Source organism: Brassica oleracea, chromosome C5, assembly GCF_000695525.1.
Source record: "Brassica oleracea var. oleracea cultivar TO1000 chromosome C5, BOL, whole genome shotgun sequence".
NCBI lineage: Eukaryota > Viridiplantae > Streptophyta > Magnoliopsida > Brassicales > Brassicaceae > Brassica > Brassica oleracea.
This window is the reverse complement of record NC_027752.1, coordinates 35,280,384-35,299,437: the sequence shown is the minus strand read 5'-3', so window position 1 is coordinate 35,299,437 and position 19,054 is coordinate 35,280,384. Positions and strand designations below refer to the sequence as shown.

Here is a 19,054-nt window from a genome sequence, read left to right as displayed (position 1 = left end):
AACTTGCTGTGGCACAAGTAATGGATGAAACTTTCTCTTTTTGATGATGAAATATTGTATCATCTTGGATTGTGCTTTGGTATGAAGATTAGTGATTGTTAATGGGATCCAACTATTGCTGTGTTGGGAGATTATCACAAATGAGATCATGATGTGAAAAAAATATTTGGGATCTTTAAGGCTTAGTCATGTAAATATATTTATGGTACCTCCTCCATAACGAAATAGCTATTTTGACACAGTAGGACACACGATAGCAAGCATTTCTTCAGTCTCATATAAAACCTAATATATAAAACTTAAAAACACTGCAATGATGCATATATCCTTAAACTAACGGTGTTAAGTCTCGAGTTACTAAGGCAAGCCGTTAACAACCAACACGATAGACCCAAGAACAACACAAGAGCAGGATCTACACAAGATCTTCTGAAACATCTAACATGTTTAAGCTCAAAATAAATTAAAACTAGCTTCTCAAAAATTTGAACTTGGCACAAGAACTCTGGGAATCAAAAAGTCAAAATAAACCAAAGTTAATTTTACTTCGTCCCTGAAAGCCAGCTTCTCAAAAATCTGAGTTTATACTACAGGCACAAGAACTCTGGGAAGCAAAAACTCAAAATAAACCGAAATTTAAATTTCTTAATATGTTTTAATCAATAAAATTAAATTATAACCAAGAGTTTTGAAAAAAATAAACCAATATATATATGAAATATTAAAGAAAAATTTAAATCTACTTACTAAAGTGTACGTTAGAATATCTTATAAAGCATTTAGGTCGTCATCACCATTAGCAACTATATATAGAAAAGCTATGCCAAACTTCAATACATTCTGTTATGTTTAAAATTACGTAAATAAATTACGTAAAAATGTCAAATAAAGTATATAGATAATGATTCTGAAAACATACAAAATATGAATGGTTAAATTAGAATGGTTTAGGTTTGTACATAAAGCTGAAAGATTTTATAGATTGCTTCCGCTGTGTTTTACGGTTATGTGGATTTTGGTTTAAACTACATGCCTAATTAAAATTTAAATATAAATTAGAACTATTCTAAAATTAGTTTTAAAAAGAAAAATTATTATAAAAATTATTTAGAAAAATAGGCTTATAGCTTTTTCTGGTTATGACTAAAAAAACCTCTAGATGAACATGCTAGATTAGCTAAAAACAATTCTTAGAGATATACACTCATAATCACATATAGAATACATATACATAGACCTCCTTCAAACTTACAAATTTAACAAATATTTAAATAAAATATATAAAATACTACACATATAATCTCATAGAAATATGAAATAAGAATGTAAATCTCTAAAAATACAAACGAAATAGATGGTAAATAGTAAAATTTATAAATATATTTAACAGAGAATAAAAATTTATATATAAATAAATATAATCAAATATCAAAAGTTAAAAAAAAATATTTTTTCACTTTTACCACCATCAAACTTAAAACTTATACATACAATTTAATAAAATATATATAACACTACAAAAAAATAAATGCACGCAAAAACGAAGATGAGAATGTTTTTTCACTCGAAAACACACAACCTAGATGGATGCTAAAAATTATAATAGCAATTTCATAATACTTATTTGACAGCAAGTAAACACTCAAATCTATACGTAAAAGATATAAAATCTAAAATGTTAACCAAAACAAATACTGTATAATTTTTCTGAACCGACAACATTCTTAAAAGCTCACGGTTTTTTTTTTTAAATAAAAATAATCTGACCACTGCATCTCTATTTCAACAGAAACGATTTTTCTGAATATGCACAAATAAATCATATTGCGATCACAACACATACATTTCTACTAGAGCAGTCTTTCACGCAATCACTTTTTTCCGGACAAAATTCTTTACAACCATAAGAATTCATCCACTCATTATATGCAAATGATAACCAAACAAACAAATAATAATTGCTTTCAACAAAAAAATTTACTCAAATAACAAGTACCTCATATTCTGCGTTCAGCGCTGACCGGCTACAAGATAATTAATACCAAATAGAAAATAGAAAATAGTGAATATTAATACCTCATATTTTGGATTATTCTTATTAATTTTGTGTTCACTATAAAATAGAAAATAGTGAATGTTAATGTTATTTTTATCTTAAAACAAAATATATTTATTAAAAATAACAATATAATTTCAAAATTTTATTTATTATTTGTTTATTAATAATATTGCTTTCAGTTTAGAATAAATATTTATAAAAGTAAAATATATTTTTATATAAAACAGTTTTTCTATATGTTTCCGCCCGTAGGGCGGACCTACCCTAGTCTGTATATATATATATATGTCTGATTTAATAAATTCAACTAGATTCTGATCCGCGTTAAAACGCGGAATTATTGTGTTTATAAAATTGTATTAGAAGTGTTTTTACACTTTCATTAAGTTCAAATTTGATTTCAATATAGAATGTGTGGATTGTAGTTCGGTTACTTATTTTTTAGTAAATCTTATTTGTTTCAAAAAATCTGTGTCAAAAACAAAATTTAAACATCTCATACTCAAAATTTTAAATATTTTAAAACGACATCTAACCTTATATATATGCTATCAATAGAATGATTTGTTAGGATTTCTTTTTGATTAGTCATTAATAGGGGAAAAACAAAGAGCAACACATAACATAAATATTGAACATAGTTTGCGGCTCTTACAATTTTTATTAAAAATATATGGATTATATGTTAGGGTTTGAAATAACATGTGATGTGATGATAATCTATTAATTACATATATGATAGACATAATATTATTCATTACAATATAGAAAATTCATAATTAACCGATCTGGTTTAGTTGCTCTAATTATTTAACAATTTATATGTACCAACAAATGGATAATGGCTTAGTTAAACCAATTCGTTATAGCACCGGTTATTAATTACCATCACATACATTAAAATCTTGATAAATGAAACGTTCGAATATGTTTTACATAGCATTGGGAAATGTAAAGAGACATAATGAAATGATTTCACATAGACTATATTGTATTGTGTACAACGTATTTAGAGATAGATATTTTGTATGTTGAAATTAAATATCATTTGGTAAAAATATTGGTAATGTATATTGATTCCTGAATAATTGGTAAAAAAAATGAATTAGTGTAACATATATATGTTTTAGATTTATGTATTTAATATCCAAGATATTATTAATGGAAAAGTGTATAGGTCCAAATTTAAATGATAGCTTTTTATCGGTAGATGAAAATATGATTCTAAATTAATAGATTAGATTATACTACTATGTATACTTTGTGGATGCAATAAGCTACGTAAGACAACGTAAAATGGTTATATGAATTCAACACCCTAACTTACATTTTTTCACAATCCACATCATCTTCTCTTTCTTCCACATATTAATTCAACACATATACAAATTTTGTCTTTACAATCGTTTTGAGTAAAACAATTCAACACCCTAATTTATGTTCTTATTTATATAACTTAATAGCCACATATTAATTCAAAAATTGATTGTAATTAAAGTAAATAATTAAAAATGACATACTTAAATATATTTTATTTTATTTATATTTATATTATTTTCTATTTTTAGAAAATAATATTTTTAAAAACAAATATACAATGACGTAATTGAATTCAGAAAATTAATAAAAAATAGAAATTATAAGAAAATTTGACATTTTTATTCTATATCTAAATGAAATGAAACTAATCTCTATTTATAGATATTTAAAAATGTTAAATTTTGGTATAATTTTATTTTTTAAATAAAGTGTTTTACTATAAATTAATTAAGTTTAAATTATTGGGTAAAAACAAAAGAAAAACAAAAACTAGATAGCTAATAATAATAGAAGATGTGTAAGGGTGGAGTCCAATTTATTTGGATTCAACTAGTTGAAAAAATTCAACACTTGTCAATCAACGTATGATTTTTTTCAATTCAACACATACCTTACATTGGTTTAAGTTGTTGAATAATTTATTCAAGAGGCCCATTGCTGATAGTCTATGGACATACAGATTTTTCTAGATCCTTTTTTTTGTACTCCCTCGGTTCCATAATATATAATGTTTTGTTTAAAATCATGAGGATTAAAAAACTCACATTTTAGAAACTAATATTATTAATAATATAAATTTAGAATAACTTAGCCAATCATAAATAATGTAATAAAATATTTTTGGTTAACCAATTTTCAATAAAATTAAAATATTTTTAAAATATCAAAATGTCTTATATTATAGAACATTAACTTTTTTAAGAACATTTTACATTGTGGAAGAGAAGGAGTATATACTGTATACTAGTAGTATCCATACTCTGAATCCATGTAAACTATGTTGTAGCGGGCGGATCTTCGAAGACGTCAGTTCAAACTTATCTTGATCAGATGAAGATACTGCCACCTTCTAGTTTATAATTAATTCTCTTATGCTCTTCATCATCAAACACCTCTAAAATGTTAACATGCGGGACACCTGTATATGTCATTACAAGATAATGATTAATATGAAAGTATATATTATTAAAAAATTCAGATATCATGTCGTATAATATTTTTTTTTTGGTTAAACATGTCGTATAATATTGTTATCCCTCATGTAACTTTTATAAGATTAATAAAGCACTTTAAAAATGTAGCTGGCATGCTATTTATAACTAGATATTTTGTTATACGATGATGATAGCGGCCACATATATTTTTCCCTTTTTTGGGTGAAATATATTATTTCAAAAACAACAAAAGAAGAATTTCTTATAGCAAAATGGAATATAAAAAGCATGAAGCCATCAATACAAAACGAGAAACCAAAAGAAGCATCTTCTCCTCTGGTAGCTAGCTATTAATATCACCATTGTCTCCGAGATACCCGCAACTTCTTACCTTTTTTCTCAAGAAAAAAGATAAATTTAGACTTCTAAGTTTCTATTTTCTTCTTTGTTGGCTGGTGTATGCAAATGCAGATAACCAGTTGAAAGTCTTTTGTATTTTACAAAGTAGTTTCTTCTTCCCAAAATCCTTGGGGGGTTAAATTCTTTTTCTCTTTTCAAAAGTTTATGGGATTTTGTAGCAAGAAAGAAGACAATGTTTCAAAGTCTCACCTTCTTTCTAACAGTTCTTTTCATTCCATGTTTTCTCATCTTTAACCCTTCCTCTGCCCTCAAGGTAAGGAAAATCGTAACAAAGTGTAATCTCAAACTCATCAAGAATGTATCACAAATTGTTGATCTTTGTGTGATTGGTAGGAAGGAGAAACATGCATCGTGACCAAGAATTGTGATCAGGGACTACACTGCGAATCGTGTCTCTCAAGCGATAATTTTCGACCTAGATGCTCCCGAATGCAAACCGTTAACCCCACCTCTAAGGTTTGTTCTTTTTTTTTGTGTTTCCTCTCTTTTCGTTTGAACATTTAGATGATATATATATTTGATTAATCGATTGATTGATGTTTATATGTGATAAAGGTGAAAGGGTTGCCTTACAACAAATACACGTGGTTGACAACACACAATTCATTTGCTCGAATAGGTGCAAGATCAGGCACAGGCTCTATGATTCTTGCTCCTTCCAACCAACAAGATTCAATCACAAGCCAACTTATTGTAAATATTCTTCATAAACTCATTTCAAATATTTCATTCTTTCCTTCAAAGAAAAGAAGTGTACTTCATTCTTTTGATAAACCCATTTTAGAAGTTTATTTCTTTAAATTTGATTATATCTTTTATTTTATTCTGTGGGTTTCCAGAATGGTGTTAGAGGGTTTATGCTTGACATGTACGACTTCCAAAACGATATATGGCTTTGCCATTCTTATGGTGGAAACTGCTTCAACTATACAGCGTTTGTAAGTTCCATTGATTCACACATAAGTCGATTGGTTCCAATTCAAAAATGTTTCTAATATGGTCTTTGGTTCGTATATAGCAACCGGCGCTTAACATTCTACACGAGTTTCAAGTGTTTCTAGACAAGAACAAGGATGTGGTTGTGACACTTATCCTCGAGGACTACGTGAAATCTCCCAATGGTTTAGGCAGAGTGTTTGATGCATCCGGGTTACGAAACTTCATGTTTCCGGTAACAAGTATGCCTAAGAACGGAGAAGATTGGCCTACCATCGATGAAATGATAACTAAGAACCAACGGATGCTGGTTTTTACGTCAAATCCTCAAAAAGAAGCTACCGAAGGATTCGCATTTTTATGGAAATACATGGTAGAGAATCAATGTGAGTCCATCTCTATACAGTTTTTCCTAATATTGAAACATTATATTATCTTATCTTATATATTAAAACAGAAGTCACAACTTTAATTCATGTGTGATTTTTTTAAAAAATGAACCTAATGGACCTATTCATATAAAGTCATGTTACATTTAATCTCTAATCTTATCATTTAAATTTTGGGTCTACCAGAAATTTTTATTGGGCTATCAATAATTGGATTTAAACAATAGATTATCCATTGAATTTATAGATAGTATAAATTTAATATATATAATTTAATGTTGTAATACTATACTTCCATATGTTAAATATTTAAATATTTGTCAATGTTAACTTTTAAAATTATAAAGATTTTTTTAAAAAATAACAAAAATCATATTATCTAACAATAATTAATCTTTACTACCTTAAACCAATGAAAACAAAATTTTAAATTATATAGTTTATTTTAAAAATTAAATAAAAACCAAATGTTTAATTATTTACTCGATAATATAAATCTATATATGAAGCGAAAAGTTTAATTTTTTAAAAACTTTCTAAATTTGTGAAATGTTACAAAATCTTTGAATATGAAAATAAAATAATATTTTACTAATCTTTATATATATAGTTACGATTTTAATAATGAAATAATAATCCGAAAATATATATATATAGAAGAAAATACAAATACATGTGAAAGTTTGAAACAATCTATTCAAAAAAAAAAAATTTACCGTAAACTTATTATTCTTTAAAAATTGATAGACACATATATATTATAATATATACCAATTTAGAATTGAAAACAAAATATTTATATAAAAATAAATGAAAACAAAAACATGTGCGGTTGCGCGGGCCAAGCAAGATATGATTCTCAACAGGATAAGTTTCATGGTCGAGATCTAGTTATTATTTAAAACTGATATGATGTTATGTTTTTAGATGGAAATGGAGGCATGAGGCCTGGAGTGTGTACCAATAGACCAGAGTCAGCTGCTATGGGAGATACATCGAGATCACTAGTTCTGGTAAACTATTTTCCGGATACTGCGGATTTGATCGGATCTTGTAAACAGAACTCTGCTCCTCTTCTTGAGGCCATACAAAAATGTCAAGAAGCCTCTGGACAACGCTGGCCTAACTTTATTGCCGTTGATTTCTACAAGGTATGTAAGATAATGTGATTAGAGTTTGGTAAGATTTGATCCGGTTTAAATAATGTTAATATGTATGTGTGTGGTTTAGAGGAGCGATGGTGGAGGAGCTCCAAAAGCAGTTGATGTTGCTAACGGCCGCTCACTTTGCGGCTGTGACGATATATCCGCTTGTAAGGTTAGTAGTCTATGGTTCGTTTTTTGGAATGACTAGAAGGTTTTAAGTCCAAAATATCTTATAGGACGAGATCTATGCCATGTTAAATTAACTTTCTTTAGCGAGAAAATCCTTCATAATAGAAATCAAACTTATGACTAAGGCCGGATTCCGAGAATTTGGGAGCCACAGACATTTTTTAAAAATCTTTTATAATTTTTTTTAAAATATAATTTGGAACCTGTTTTTATGTAAAAAATCTATAAAAAAATTGGAGACTCTTTACGACATGTTAGATCTTTATTAGATGATCCAACAGTTTTATCCACTAGATAAACCCTTCGTTGGTAAATATGAAAATATTAATGATTTATAAGAGCATCCCAATGAGATACGCTCGGTTGGATTTTCTAATTTTTCGAAACCGAAAATTTACGACTGATATTTATATATACATACATATATATGTGTATTAAGAAATTTTTGATGAGAACCCGTTGGGGGTGCTCTAAGGTTTTAGCATGTGATCTTCACGTTAATATCACTATATGGATTTTGTATGTTATAGAAGATGTTAACGTTTTTGTGTGCGCAGGAGAATATGCCGTATGGGACGTGTGAGAAACGTGAAGAAGAGCCGACGAAACTGGATTCAAAACTCATGATGATTGCGAAACTTACAGCCGATGCTACCAAACCGACCCAACTTGGGCTTTCTGTGTTTGTTGTAACCTTTGTCTCACTTCTCTCATTTTTTGGACATTGATGGTTACTTTATACCAACTAATATATGTTCCGGGTTTCGGTTCACAAAGAACCAAACCCGATTAAACTCGGTACGATCAAGACAAAACTTATTTTACTTATAATGACCCATACACACATTGCATTTATTCAGCAAATCACACTTGTAATATAAAAATAAACATTAATATCCATAAATACGTAAAAACAATTTGGTTTTGTCTAGAGATTCCGAATCCGGTTCGGATTAAGAGCACGGTAAGATACTGGTGGCGAAGCCTGACCGTCTAACTCTTCTTGGTCCGGTTTAATCCGGTGCGGAGCCTTATCACAAGGCATGTAAAAGAAAGACTTGGACTTAGGACACTTCTGTTTTCGCATGAAGAATTTAGCGCACTCCCATGGCGTTCTCTGATAAGGAAGGTCTAGAATACAGTTCATGCGAACGTCTAAAATCTTCTTCTTGATAAGTTCTCTACATTTTGGACCAACCTGCGTGAAGTAATTGAACGAGAGCGAAACGTTCTTGAGAGCTGAGAGCTCGCATACGATTTCCGGTATGGTACCGTAGAACTTGTTTCTAGCCAAGTTGAGCTGTTCCATCTTGTCTAGGCATCCGAAAGAGTATGGAATCGGACCGGTTAGCAGGTTAAACTCGACGTCAAAAACCGTAGCTTGGTTAAGCTTCCCGATTTGGTATGGTAAGCAACCGGTTAACTTGTTATTTAAGAACAGGACTTCTTGTAGGGACTTGATGTCACCTATGCTTTCGGGAATAGGACCCGTGAATCTGCATCACGTCACATGAAAGTCCCAACGAACCCCTTTAGATTATATAGACCTAACACCTAACCTACTGCTAAAACCAAAACAGAGTAATTAATGTTTTAATGAAGAATGTCTAATTAAATTTCTAACGACTAAACACATATTTTTGAAGCACTTTTAGATTTCATTCAATGAAACTAAATAAATTGTGGAGCTTTTGTGACCTGTTGTTAGCGAATGTGAGGTAAAGAGCAGTGATGGATCCGAGATTCTCGGGGAGTCTCTGAACAAGATTGTTGTGGTTGATGAACAAGACGTCTAGGTCAAGATTGAAAACCTGAGGAGGCACAGAACCGGAGAAAGAGTTGAATCTAAGATCGAGGAACGTGAGGTTGGTTGCTTTTAAGACAGAGCTTGGAAACTCTCCGGAGAGCTTGTTGTTGCTGAGATCAAGCTCGAATAAGTACTTCAAGTTGCTGACTTCGGGAACAGCGCCCACGAAGTTGTTGCTGTTTGCGTGGAAGATTGTGACTTCTTCTAACTTGTTGAGGAAGTTATCTAGCCGGAGTTTCTTGCCTCCCAAGTTAAACTGGTTGAACTGGATGCTCGCGAGTGCGAGATCGTTTGTTCCCGGGAACTTTGCGCACTCGAGTCCTATGTATTTGTCCTCGGCGCAAATGTCGGTGCCTACCCATGTTTTGAGTATCTTCTTTGGATCATTTTCGACTAGGTTTTGGAACTTCTTGATGACTGGATACACTTTCTCTATTAATGGACTAGAGAATTGTTGCGTAGGTGGCGGTGGAGGAGGAGGAGGACAGTCTTCTGGCTCCGGAGGCGGCGGTGGAGGACAGTCTTCTGGCTCCGGAGACGGCGCAGGAGAATAGTCATTGGAGCTTTCACCGCCGCCGATGATGATTTCAAGGGCGTTTCTGTCGGTGGTGAGGTTGTTTCTTGTGGCTAGAATTGAAAGAAAGTGAAGAGACAGAAACAAGAAAATGAAAGAAGAGGAATGGTTATAATTTGGGGCCATTGGTGAAAAGTTGATGCTAGCTTTGAGGATTGGCTTAGAGAAAGATTAATTATATAGAAAGAGTGTGAGCAAAAGTGAAGCTGTGAAGCAATGCAGATGTATTATTCTTGTTGGCAGGCTTTAGAGCATATAATTAGTAAAATCTAAAAATGAATTATTCGTTAGAATGAAAAAATATTAATGTAATTAAATGTCCATATTGTAATGCCAAAGGGTGGTTGCATACATGTGTAGCTTCGTTGGTATTATCATTTTTCTTCCGTCAACGGCTGTTCCAAGTGATTGTCGTACTAATAATTAAAAGTGACATATATTCTTTAGTATGTTAGTGGCAAATAAGAAAAGTAATTAATATGTGCAGAAACTAAATTATCCACGTTAGGCAGGCCTGGGACTTATTATCCGAGATCCGGATTCGATCCGAGATCCGCTCCGGATCCGCTCCGAAAATAGGATATCCGGGGTGCCCGGATCCGAATCTGGATAGTAAAATCTTGGATCCGTGCAAACCGAATCCGGATCCGGATATCTTAATTTTTAGGTCCGGATATCCGGATCCGGATCCGTATTTTTAAAATACATTAAATTTTTAACAAAAAATACAATTTTTTATATTAATATTTATACATGAATTAATCTTATAATATTATATTTTAGTTTTTACAATATTATAAACATATATAAATATATTTATAAATATTTAATTTATGTATTATATTAAAAAAACGTAGTTATCTCCTATCTTTAAGGATCTTACGTCTTGTATAAATACTATCGTTGTAACCTTGAGATGAATATACAGAAACAGAGTTTATATTAGCTTGTTATGGTATCAGAGCCAGCAAACTAATTTTTACAAAGCTAATATATCTTCCGAACCACCAAAACATCTTGTTACGGTGAGATAATTTTAAACCTACCTCGGTTACCATGGCGTCGCAAACAGGAGCTACTGGAGGTGATAAGAATGCTCTTGCCTCTCCTTATTATCTTCATCCTTCAGATAATACGGGGCAAGTCTTGACACCCATTCTTTTGAATGGAGCAAACTATGAAAGATGGGCAAAGCTAATGCTCAATTCGTTGAAAAGCAAACGAAAAACAGGGTTTGTTGATGGAACTCTTACAAGGCCGGTGAACAAACCAGAAGAAGAAGAGAAGTGGGATATGGTGAACGCCATGATCATTGGCTGGATTTACAGCAGTGTGGAATCAAAACTGCGACCGTCAATATCTCTGGTTGACAGCGCAAAGATTATGTGGGGAAGCCTTCAACGGAGGTTTTCTATGACTGATGATACAAGAATACATCAACTGCATTCTGAGATTGCATCCTGCAAACAGAATGGTGATGCAGTAGAAGTTTATTTTGGCAAACTGAAAATCATGTGGGATGATCTCGCTGATTTTGACAAGGGTTTCTCGTGTTGTTGTGGAAATCCTGAGTGTGAAGCTGTGATGAAGTATGAGAAGAAAGAAGAAAAAATACGTGTGCATCAATTCCTTATGGGGTTGGATAATTCACGGTTTGGTACAACACGCTCGAATCTGTTGAGTAGACAAGCTGAACTCAATCTTGAGTCGGTTTACTCGCAAATAATTCAGGAAGAGAGACACTTGAATGTTATGCGGCATGAGGATAAGTCACCTGCAATAGGTTTATCCGCGGTAACACAACCTACCTCATTGCAACAGTCTCAACAGATCATTACCAATGCTCAGGCTGCAGCTGCTCGGTTTGCAAGAAACAATTCAGTTTGTTCTCACTGTGGGAAGCAAGGACATGAAGTAAATCAATGCTTTCAAGTTATTGGATATCCAGAATGGTGGGGTGAGAACAACGCAAAACCAGGAACAGGTCGAGGGACAGACAAAGGAGGAAGAGGACGAGGAGGAGAGTCTCAACGAGGCAGAGGACGTGGTGGTCGTGGATCTGGGTTCCGTGCATACAATACCCAGGCTGACACAACATCTGAAGCTCAGGGTCAAGGCTTTCCAAACTTCACACCGGAACAATGGGCAACCTTAACTCAGTTTGTGAATTCACAAAAATCGAGCACCAGTGAGAAGCTTGGTAAGAAAGATAAACTTGTTTTCTTTGGAAAAGACAGTAGATATGATATCATCATTGACTCGGGTGCCTCACACCATATGACTGGAGAAATTAATCTACTTAGTGATGTTGTCACAATCGCACCAGTTCCTATTACAATGCCTAATGGTAGTATAACTTGGGCCACACGACAAGGACAGTTGAATCTTGGTGGTCGTCTCATATTGAGACGTGTCTTCTATGCTCCTCATCTCTCTGCAACTCTCATATCTATATCTCAACTGCTCCAAGATATTGCTGGATTCATCCTATTTACTAAAAAGTTTTGTGTGATACAGGACCTCGCCTCGAAGACTTTGATTGGTGCGGGTGAAGAGCATAATGGGGTTTTCAAGTACATGGGTTCCGTTTCTGTTCAAGCAAATCATGTGGAAGCTTTCCAGACACGAGATCTGTGGCACGCACGCATGGGTCATCCATCTTCTGGTGTTCTTTCAGTTTTGTCATCTTCCGCTGGTTTTACAAAAAATATTGGAGTTTTAGAGAGTTCTTGTGGTACTTGTCATCGAGCTAAACAAACTCGAGATGTTTTTCCAATTAGCATTAATAAAGTTGATGAGTGTTTTGCCTTGATTCACTGTGATTTATGGGGACCATATCGTGAACCATCCACAACTGGAGCTCGTTATTTTTTAACCATTGTGGACGATTTCTCTCGAGCCGTATGGACAATACTCTTATTAGAAAAGAAGGAAGCACCACAAGCCTTTAAAACGTTTTGTGCCTATGTTGATCGTCAATTCAACAAGAAAATAAAGATGGTTCGCAGTGACAATGGGTCTGAGTTTATAACTCTTAAAGGCTACTTTGCATCTCAAGGTATTCTTCACCAGACTTCGTGTGTTGAGACCCCGCAACAGAATGCACGAGTGGAAAGGAAACATAGACACATACTGAACGTTGCGCGCGCACTTCTCTTCCAAGGACATGTACCAAGGCATTTTTGGGGAGAAAGCATACTAACGGCGACCTATCTGATTAACCGAACACCATCACGGCTGTTACATAATAAGACGCCGTATGAGATGCTCTATGGTAAAGCACCCTCTTATGACAATCTTAGAGTATTTGGAACTTTGTGTTATGCTCGTCGAATAAAGCGTGGACAAGACAAGTTCGATGAAAGAAGTACTAGATGCGTATTTCTTGGCTACCCCATGGGAAAGAAAGGATGGACGGTCTGTGATCTCGAAACAGAACGCATTTTTGATTCAAGAGATGTAATCTTTCATGAAGACATATTCCCATTTGCTCTTACCAACTCATTGTCTGAAACTATAGAGCATGTACCGGTCCCTACGCCACATCCGGCGACTTATGATGATGATTTTGATCCTGTCTCTCCCACTGCAGTATCGGAGACAGGGGGAGCTTTGAATTCCCCTCAGACGAGTACCAGTGAGCCGTCTGTAACCAATGAAACCAGTAAGACTACGGAGGCGACAGTTGGTGATAATGATCAAGGGGGAGCAAGTAATACAGAAGAGACTACTACAAACGAGCAGTCAACATCAGAACCACTGGGCAGAGGACACAGGACTAAGACACAGTCTGTTCGCTTAGGTCCGTATGTTACATATACAGCTCAAGTAAATGAAAACCCCACGACTGCTCTTCACCCATCACATCCACCATCATCGTCTTCAGGTAAGTGTGCCTATCCCTTGGAGAATTATGTATCGTTTGATCGTCTTGCTCCACATGTTCAGGCGTTTCTTCTTAAAGTTGAAGCTCAGCTTGAACCAACTTCATTCAAGGAAGCAATGAAAGATAAAAAGTGGAGAAACGCAGCGACTGGTGAGATAGATGCGCTGGAACGTAGCGGTACGTGGACAGTCACTGATCTACCTCCGGGAAAACAGGCCATTGGATGTAAATGGATATTTAAAATCAAGTTCAATGCGGACGGAACGGTTGAACGCTATAAGGCACGTTTGGTAGCATGTGGAAACAAACAGGAGGAGGGTGTTGACTACAATGAGACCTTTGCACCTGTTGTCAAGATGAATACAGTGCGCACCTTACTTGGCATCTCTGCTGCTCGTGACTGGGAACTACATCAGATGGATGTACATAATGCATTTCTCCATGGTGAACTAGAAGAAGAAGTTTACATGAAATTACCTCCTGGCTTTGCCTCCTCTAAACCGAATCAAGTCTGTAAGCTGAATAAGGCACTCTATGGCCTTAAGCAGGCTCCTAGGTGTTGGTTTGCACGATTAACTAAAGCTCTACTTGCATTTGGCTTCAAACAGAATCGTCTAGACTACTCTCTGTTTACTCTAAATCGAAACAATACTACACTATTTGTGTTGGTCTATGTTGATGATTTGATTATTGGTGGAAATAATTCTGAGCTTATCACCAAGTTTAAAGAACATCTGCATCGGTTTTTTCATATGAAAGACTTGGGAGAGCTTCGTTATTTCTTAGGCATTGAGGTTCTAAGAAGTAAAGCGGGTATATACTTGTCACAACGTAAGTATGCTCTTGATATTGTGTCTGAATGTGGACTTCTGGGTTCAAAACCGGTCGACACACCAATGGAGCAGTATCACAATCTTGGGCGTGATAATGGACCGTTTTATACAGAACCAGCACAGTATAGAAGACTGGTTGGAAGGCTTGTCTATCTTACTATCACACGGCCGGAACTAAACTACCCAGTGCATATACTTGCTCAATTTCTTCAGAAGCCACGGCAAAAACATTGGGACGCAGCTGTTCGTTTGGTACGATATTTAAAGGGTCTTCCAGGCCGTGGAATATTGCTAAGTGCTTCGAGTGATTTATCACTGTCTGCCTACAGTGACTCAGACTGGGCGGCATGTCCACTTACTCGGAAATCTCTTACTGGCTACATTGTCATGATGGGTAATTCCCTTATTTCGTGGAAGACAAAGAAACAACCAACGGTCTCGCGGTCCTCCGCAGAAGCCGAATATAGGGCTATGGCGATGACTTGCAGTGAACTGAAGTGGATGATCGGTGTCATGGATTCTTTGGGGATTAAACAGCGGTTCCCGATACCTTTTCATTGTGATAGCAAAGCAGCTATCCATATAGCAACAAACCCGGTCTTTCATGAACGAACTAAACATGTGGAGGTGGACTGTCATTTCGTTCGAGACTACATTACAGCTGGGATTATTGCAGCACATCACGTTGGCACGATGGAACAGTTGGCTGATCTGTTGACCAAGTCGCTTGGACGTCAGCAACTACATTACTTACTGGACAAGATGGGAGTTCAAGATCTTCACTCACCACCTTGAGGGGGAGTATTAGATAAGGATAGACATATATATTTCAGATAAACATACTGTCGTAGTTATCTCCTATCTTTAAGGATCTTACGTCTTGTATAAATACTATCGTTGTAACCTTGAGATGAATATACAGAAACAGAGTTTATATTAGCTTGTTAATATCGAGACGGATATCCGAAACCCGGATATCCGGAAACCACGAATCCGGATCCGACGGATCCGGATCCGGATCCGGATACCCTAAATTTCCCGGATATCCGGATCCGTCCCAGGGCTAACGTTAGGTGATTAAAATTATAAACGTTAGGTTGAATCGAGCAGAACCAGTAACCAAAGTGATTTTAAAATGATGTCGATCGGTTAAACCTGAATAACCAAAGCAAAACCGAAAACTTTGGTTTGGTTGTTTCGGTAGTCCGTTAAATTCACTTTTCATATCTTTTCTTTTTAATATATGCGTATATTTATGTAATAATTTATATTTTGGAAATTCTGTACATTTAATTTGTAATTTTATTTTATTATTAATAGAAATCTATTGTAAACAGAGCTTTTATTTGAGATAAGAACAAAGATGAATTGTTCTTCCAAAAAGTTAATGGAGCCACGACCGGCCTTGACTGATTATCTTCCCTCTGACTTCTTCTTGTTAGCAAGAAAACTATAGATGAAACGTTCGCTGAAGCATCATTGCCTCATTGTCTTTTTGTTTGTTGAGTTCGTCGTACTCGTACGTAGTGAATAAAAAGAAAGAAGGAAGAGAGAAGAAAACTACAAGAAAAAAACATGGCGTACTGGTGGTGGTGGTGGAGGGAACCGAGCATTTATGAAATGGCTGAAGCAGGGTATACGTTGCTGTACGTCGGTGATATTGAGCCGACCGTGACAGATTCTGTTCTGTTCGATGCGTTTTCCCAGGCAAGTCAAGTGAGTTCTGCTCGTGTTTGCGGATATTCGATCACCAATAGATCTAGCTATGGCTACGTTGGCTTTCACCATTCTCGTGATGGTAACTTTTGATTTTTGTTTTTACTGTTTAGATTAGATTAAATTAGGGTTGTGCTTGGTAATGACTTTTTGCTTTAGGCTTTTAATATTGTAGAAATTTTAGTGACTAAATTAAAATCAGTTTTTTTAGCACAAAAGAAAACAGGTTTTATAGGTTGTGATTGGTGATATAGCTTTAAAAGCTTTGAACACTTAAAAAAATCTTAAAAGTCTCATATGTTACTGATATCTCTTGGTTTAATGAGTTTTATATTCATATTTTAGCTTATTATGATCATTCTAAGTTGTATTTAGATGTCTAGATTGCATATATATGTCCATTTGCATGCATAAGGGGTTGGATGCACAATTTGGAAGTTTGGGACGAAATTCAAGGGTTAAATAGTACATTTTAGAAGTTTTGCGTCCACTGTGATGTTAACAAGAGAACAGGGACCAATGCTGCAAATTCAGAATATTTGTTTGGGTGAAATTGTACATTCAAAAGTGCAGAGGTCAATTCGAGAGGATATACCTGATTTTTCAAGAGTTTTAGGGTCATTTCGTGAAAGCTGAAAATAGACGGGCCATATGTGAAAAAATCTTAGATCTGGCCATGGTTGATCCTCGAGCTTCTTCTGCGACGAAGCATGACGTCCACGACGGTGCTGACCATGACGGGTTCAGAGCAAGACGGCGAGGATGAGCACCGGTGAGAGCTAACGACGGCAATTGAGCTCGGAATTGGTCTTGGCATAACTGAGAGAAGTTGCAGATTCGAGCTGAGATGGCCTGACTTGAGAATCCGTGGTGGAGCAGAGCGGCGGAGATGGAGACTTGACGCCGTGGACGAAGCTTGGTCGCGGTTGAGCTTCGCAGCGGTGAGGGCTGAGAGTATGACGGAGATGCCCGAGCTCGGCCTTGATTGAAGATCGTTCCTGAGCTCGAGGTTCATCAATGGCGGTTGAGAAAGGTTGGCCGTGACTGAAGCTTGACTCCGGAGATGAAGAACTCGCCGTGAAAGCTTGGTCGCGGTGAAGCTACGAGATGGTGAGGAAGAAGACGACTTGGTGGTGTTACGGTTCACATCGAGAAACCACGAAGGAGATGGAGACACCGCTCGGGAACTCAGTGGGCTCGGACGCGAGTTCAAAGGAGCGAGGTGCTGTGGTCGCTATATCTCGGTCGCACCTTGGAGCGGACCTGCAACGCGGGAAGAAGAAGCCGCGCGCACTTGATGTCAATATCAGAGCGGCTTAGTGAAACGGGATGCATAACCCGCTCGGGAGAAGACAAAACAAAAAATCAATTGGTTGACAGGTTATCTCCGGTTTGACCCGGTTTACTTCAACTGAACCAGGACGAATTTGAACCTCTTATAAATAGTTTTAGCCTCCAAAAATCCTAATTTATCTCATTTTCTCTTAGGATTTTGTCTAAATTTGTAAAAACTTGAATCTTTTGATAATCTAAGGATTCATCTTATATTTGTGTTTCTCTTGCTCATTAACATGATTAACCTTGATACTTACGTGACTTTAAGGTTTCTCATGAAGATGATTAGTGAGTAGTGACCTTGTGATTCATGGATTAGATATATTATAGTGATTAAGTGGATATTTAGGATGTTTATTGCTTCATTAACAATGTTTTATGCTTGCTAAGTGTTCTTAATGTTAGATTAGACTTGATCACTCTCATCTAGACCTTAAGCTATTTTACGCCCCAAATGTGTTTGTTAAAATGCTTGAATGAACTTAGCATTGTCTTTTACATATTTGGCCAACGGAAGTTGATGTCCAAGATGTTTAAGTGGTTAGTAGACTTGTGATTTATGCATGCTTGAATGTGTTAGCCAACGGAAGTTGATGTTTGATGCATGACTAGCATAGAGATTATTATCACGGAAGCGGATTAATCTATTTTGAATGAGATCTAGACCTACAGACTTGTTAACAAAAATCCTAGATTGAACCTTGATCACCTTATATTAATTATTTTTGCCCATGGATCCATCATTAGCATTTGATTGAATTCTTACACTTATTTCTTGATTGGATTTGAGATCACCTTGTTTATATTTCTAGGATATTAGTTTGTTACAAATCATCTATTTCTTGTTTGCTTAGATTAGGAAAGTTTGTATATTCTTGGTGTTATAGATCACTAGTTCCTTGTGCTAAAATGCTACAATGACATACCATTCGATTGCTGTATTGTTGCACATTAGGTTAATTGGTGATTGGTGTGTGCTTAAACGCGTAATCAGTTAACTAAGCAAGTTTTATTGATCTAAAACCTTGAAAAGACGTAAACCCAGTTTTTCTTCTTTTTGTTCACTAAACTATTGATTTCCCTTTTTTTCTAACAGAAAAAACATTCGGTAATATATGACGTTAATTTCAAGACTTTAGGATCTTTTTAAAGCCTTCAAAGTTTTTTTAGCTACAATATATCACGAATCACAACCTAGGTTTTAGTCAGAGTAGTGCGTTCTCGAGGGTACCATTTCTATGTTTCTACTTCTGATTTTCTTCTTTGGTCGACCGGTTGATAGCACAAAGAG

General features: G+C 35.2%; 2 protein-coding genes across 2 annotated transcripts; one reads left to right on the top strand and one right to left on the bottom strand.

The window, feature by feature from the left end:
• Positions 1 to 4,984: 4,984 nt before the first annotated feature.
• Positions 4,985 to 8,436, top strand: LOC106343649 (PI-PLC X domain-containing protein At5g67130). The gene is made up of 8 exons (XM_013782919.1): positions 4,985 to 5,206; positions 5,287 to 5,409; positions 5,509 to 5,646; positions 5,793 to 5,891; positions 5,972 to 6,275; positions 7,206 to 7,429; positions 7,509 to 7,595; positions 8,170 to 8,436. The coding sequence occupies exons 1-8, from the start codon at positions 5,126 to 5,128 to the stop codon at positions 8,338 to 8,340; spliced, it is 1,227 nt and encodes a 408-aa protein (XP_013638373.1). The 5' UTR covers positions 4,985 to 5,125; the 3' UTR covers positions 8,341 to 8,436.
• Positions 8,437 to 8,438: 2 nt separating this feature from the next.
• On the bottom strand, positions 8,439 to 10,215 carry LOC106343648 (uncharacterized protein At4g06744). The gene is made up of 2 exons (XM_013782918.1): positions 9,311 to 10,215; positions 8,439 to 9,108 (listed from the first exon to the last, which is right to left on the bottom strand). Exons 1-2 carry the CDS (start codon positions 10,117 to 10,119, stop codon positions 8,541 to 8,543), a joined length of 1,377 nt encoding a protein of 458 aa, XP_013638372.1. The 5' UTR covers positions 10,120 to 10,215; the 3' UTR covers positions 8,439 to 8,540.
• Positions 10,216 to 19,054: the final 8,839 nt, after the last annotated feature.